General features: G+C 48.4%; 1 protein-coding gene across 2 annotated transcripts in view; it reads left to right on the top strand.

Annotated features, from left to right (window-relative positions):
• Positions 1 to 5,000, top strand: part of LOC308368491 (ral guanine nucleotide dissociation stimulator-like) — a gene marked incomplete at its 5' end in the record, with an annotated part of 85,576 nt that overhangs the window by 14,291 nt on the left and 66,285 nt on the right. Inside the window, one exon of one of the 2 annotated variants that reach the window (XM_080842671.1) lies at positions 3,416 to 3,700. The exons of the other annotated variant lie outside the window; for it this stretch is intronic. Within the exon in view, the coding sequence (XP_080698797.1) occupies positions 3,605 to 3,700 (96 nt within the window). Of the gene's footprint in view, positions 1 to 3,415; positions 3,701 to 5,000 lie in introns of those variants that run through there. 2 annotated transcript variants of the gene reach the window in all.

The raw sequence follows: 5,000 nt of genomic DNA, 5'->3' as shown, positions 1-5,000 counted from the left end.
GTATGTGTGTGTGTGTGTGTGTGTGTGTGTGTGTGTGTGTGTGTGTGTGTGTGTGTGTGTGTCTGTGTGTGTGTGTGTGTGTGTGTGTGTGTGTGTGTGTGTGTGTGTGTGTGTGTTCATGTGGAGAAGAAGGGAAGAGAGGGGGGGGGGGAGTAACTAACTGAATGAGTTGACCTTTGACCTGCTCATCTCTATGGAGTGCTGTCTTGTGTGGCATGCGGGCAGCTCAGTAGTCTCCATAGTGACGGAAGCTCAGCACTGTTCCCCTGAGGGTGTGTTCATGGATCCTAATGCACTCTCTCTCTCTGCCCTGTCTCTCTCCCTCCATCCAGCTCTCTCTGTATCTCTCTCTCTCTGCCCTGTCTCTCTCCCTCCATCCAGCTCTCTCTGTATCCCTCTCTCTGCCCGGCCTCACTCGTCTGTCCAGCTCTCTCTGTATCACTCTCTCTCTATCACTCTCTCTTCATCACTCTCTCTGCCCGGTCTCTCTCCCTCTATCACTCTCCCTCTATCACTCTCTCTCTATCACTCTCTCTCTGTATCCCTCTCGCTGTATCCCTCTCTCTGTATCACTCTCTCTCTGCCCTGTCTCACTCGTCTGTCCAGCTCTCTCTGTATCACTCTCTCTCTATCACTCTCTCTTCATCACTCTCTCTGTTCAACTTCCTGTGTATCCCTCCCTCCCTGCTGATTGGCCTACCATCCACTGCCATCTCTTTCTTTCCACATGGGTGTGTGTAACACCCACCAACGTAATAATTTCCCACCAACGTAATAACCCTGCCAACGTAATAAAAAGTGTGCATTTTAGAGGTAATACCCCGGCCAACGTAATAATTTCCTGCCAACGTAATAATTCTTGCCTCCTGCCGACCTTATTTTCACCGATATTGTTATTATCAAGTCTTACTGTAGGGACAGGTAGCAGGCGTTGAAAGACTGTAAAACGCTGCAGTCCCACCCGGAAAAGACATTTGCACAAAGGCGCTACTCACACACACACACAAACACAAACACACACACACACACACACATACACGAATGTGACAATGTGACACATATGAAAGTGACAATGATAGTTTATGTTTCTCATAGTGGTCTATTAGTCTATCAGTGATCTATCAGTACATAGCAGGGAGTGTGTTCACAGTTATAGTCTACACTTTTGACACAAGAAGGAACACAATGAAAGATTTAGTCTGCATTTAATTGCAACTGTTATTCACACAAACAAATCCAGCAAAAGGACTTTCTTGATAAACACACAAATTTACGTTGGCAGGAGGCAAGAATTATTACGTTGGCAGGAAATTATTACGTTGGCCGGGCTATTACGTCTGAAATGCACACTTTTTAATTACGTTGGCAGGGTTATTACGTTGGTGGGAAGTTATTACGTTGGTGGGTGTTACAGGTGTGTAGTCACTAGATAGTCACTCTGCTGTTAGTTATCTGCTGTTTTGATGCTGTGATGAATGTGTGTGTGTAAGGTTGTGTGTGTGTGTGTGTGTGTGTGTGTGTGTGTGTGTGTGTGTGTGTGTGTGTGTGTGTGTGTGTGGGGATGTGTGTGTGTGTGTGTACGGGGATGTGTGTGTGTGTGTACATGTTCGCGTCACCAGACTTCCAACTGACAGCCCACTGTCGTCAGTCAGTGATTCTATTAAGATTCTGTCAGAGGGGAAAGATCTCAACATCCTCATCTCCATCTCCTCATCTCCCCTGAGTGACTCGCTGCACCTCGAGTGGTTCATCAGACTGCTAGTGGCTAGTCATTACCCTCCACCATCAGAGACAAGCTCATAAGTGTGTGTGTGTGTGTGTGTGTGTGTGTGTGTGTGTGTGTGTGTGTGTGTGTGTGTGTGTGTGTGTGTGTGTGTGTAAGTATGTGTGTGTGTGTGTGTGTGTGTGGATGTGTGTGTGACAAGCTCATGAAAGAGCCAGAGCTGTTAGCCCAGCTCGCTTTCTGTCAGTTTTGCATTGAGGGTGAGTGTGTGTGTGTGTGTGTGTGTGTGTGTGTGTGTGTGTGTGTGTGTGTGTGTGTGTGTGTGTGTGTGTGTGTGTGTGTGTGTGTGTTATCGAGGGTCGTTTGGTGACTCAGTCAATTACAGATGCAGTTATATAATCATGTCTTGGCCTGCTAATGGACACCCTGTTTGGTTTATATTCATGGCAGGTACTCTAACACACACACTCTAACACACACACACACACACACACACACACACACACACACACACACACACACACACACATCTATTTATACTCAAGCTGGCCACCAGCTGTGAGCTGATGCGCCTGGATGACTCATGTGGCAACATCTCATAAACATTTATTTTTTTCTCTGAACGGTATTCGTTTCAGAAATGTATTATGATTGTGTTTTTGTAGTCGGGCAAATGCACAGACAGACCCCTCTTAAGTTCAAAGCAAACAGAAGGACCACGCGGTCTCCTCTGTACCAGGATATCAAAGCGTGAAACCCAAGACCTGATGCGACCTTTTGACCTCTGTTTTTTTACAGAACAGACCCTTGGGCTCGGGGGGATAAAGACCCAAGACCGGTCTCTTCCGTGGCCGGATTGCTCTTTTAAGTGCCGTGGCCTTCTGAAGTATAAAAAGCCTTCTGACCTATATTTCACGCTCCTGCATACATCGAACATTAGAGTGGGGCTCTTAAACTGGTCAGCCGTGGGCTAGCCTTCCATTTATAGATCTCAGCGCTACCCTCCCTTTCCTTGCAGACACACACACTCACAAGTGCACAGGCATACACACACTCACATGTGCACAGGCATGAAACACATAAGCTGACTCTCATGTGTACACACACATAAAGGCACGTATGTGGACGAAGGTTGTGGAAAGAGAGGAGGAGATGGTGATTGAGAGAGACAGAGAGAGAGAGAAATAGGAAGAGAGAAAAAGAGAGAGTGAGAGGGGGAAAAAGAGAGAGGGAGGGAGAGAGAGGGAGAGAGAGAGGGAGTGACAGTGTGAAAGAGAGGGAGAGAGAGACCTGCTCTCTACTGCTTCTCTCACACCCCTGCATTCCTTGAGCTTGGTATTCTGAGTGCATGATTATAGCGTGTGTGTGTGTGTGTGTGTGTGTGTGTGTGTGTGTGCACGTGGATGTGTGTATTTGTGGCAAGCAGCCGCATGTGTATGTGCGTGCGTGTGTGTTGTTGGTGTGTGTCATAAAGCTCCGGAGCATGCTGCAGCATGTCACAGGGACACACACACACACACACAGCAGAAGAGAAGAGAAGAGAAGAGAAGAGAAGAGAAGAGAAGAGAAGAGAAGAGAAGAGAAGAGAAGAGAAGAGAAGAGAAGACAGAAACTGAGAGCTGGTGACTGCAGCCGATAGCAGAAGAGCAGGGAGAGGAGGAAGAGAGAGAGCGAGAGAGAGGAAGAGGCAGGGAGGGAGAGATAACAACAATCTTTGAAAACGGAAGAGTGCTAAAGGTCTGGGACAGAGAGATCTACGGTAACAGAGGCAGAGGCAGACCCGCTCCTCTTCATATCCATGCTGAGGGAAACTGACCTCCGTGGATCAGGGGGGTTGCTGCCAGTCTGAACCCCAGCCATAGCCTCTACTCTGGGGGCAACATGGACAGCAAGTCCCCCTTCAGCCTCCAGAAGGCACTGGTTCAGCCCATGATGATGTGTATGCTGGATTTCCCATTCTCCGTTCTGGATCAGCTGGTAGGGAAGCTTGGACCTTGTATACCGTGTGTGTGTGTGTGTGTGTGTGTGTGTGTGTGTGTGTGTGTGTGTGTGTGTGTGTTACCCACCCTTGGGCCAGTTCTCTTCCATGTAGCTTCCGCTGCTGTTGATAAACTTGTCGCTCACATGAGTGGTTCTACTCTCCTTGTTTATCCGCACTTTTTGCTTGCGTACACTGTCACCACGGTAACTATTTCGTGTGGGCATGCGCGTAAACGTACAGACGTACTTCACATACATGTCTCTGGCAGTACAGGTCTGCGGAGGTAAGCCCTTTGTGGTTATTATGACTGGACTCCTGGATAAAAATTAGGGTGTGGAGAGGGGGGAGACTGTTTCTCTCTGAGCCGCAATGGCCTCTCCTCTCACTGCCCAACCGCTCTGTGAGAGACTGTTTCTCTCTGAGCCGTAATGGCCTCTCCTCTCACTGCCCAACCGCTCTGTGAGAGACTGTTTCTCTCTGAGCCGTAATGGCCTCTCCTTCCACAGCCGAACCGATCCGCTCAGCACGGCTCCGCTCTCAGTCTGCCTGCCTTTTGCCATGGCAACAGGTGAAGTGCTCGGCAAAGCAGAGCCCTTTGGAAAGGCCATGCTATTGTACACGTGTTTGTGTGTGTGTGTGTGTGTGTGTGTGTGTGTGTGTGTGTGTTAGGAGTCATATACCCAGGGAAAGGGATTGTTATTCATGAGAGGATATCCTAGGTGAGGGCATGTGTTCATCTACGTATGTGTGTGTCTGTGTGTTGGCTTGTGTGTATAGATGTATACGTCACATGCAGGTGATGGTCTTTTATTGGGCACACAATATACACAATGTGTGTGTGTGTGTGTGTGTTTGTGTGTGTGCGTGTGTGTGTGTGTGGATGTGTGTGTGTGTGTGTGTACATGTTTGTGTATATACAGCGTTGCTACGGGCCTAATTCTATCCAGTGGTGTCCCTCACGCAGGGCTGTTGATGAGTGTGACTGATCTGCGTCCACCTCCATCACACAGCTGGTGTGTGTGTGCGTGTGTGTGTGTGCATGCGTGTTGTTTAAACTACTTCACATCTTACGTCAGCCCTGTTTTCAACTCAACTTGATGCGTGGTGAGTAAGGGGTGGGTGTTGGGAATACAGAATTTAGGGCAATTTAGAGGGAATTGATCTGCAATGGTTACTGTGTCCAGTGAGCTGTGATGGAGTGTGTGTCCAGTGTTGACACTGCGAGCTGGGTTTGAGTGTGTGTCCAGCGTTGACACTGTGAGCTGGGTTTGAGTGTGTGTCCAGTGTTGACACTGT

Source organism: Sprattus sprattus, assembly GCF_963457725.1.
Source record: "Sprattus sprattus genome assembly, chromosome: 7".
In the NCBI taxonomy this organism is placed as follows: domain Eukaryota; kingdom Metazoa; phylum Chordata; class Actinopteri; order Clupeiformes; family Clupeidae; genus Sprattus; species Sprattus sprattus.
This window is presented reverse-complemented; position numbering and strand designations above follow the sequence as displayed.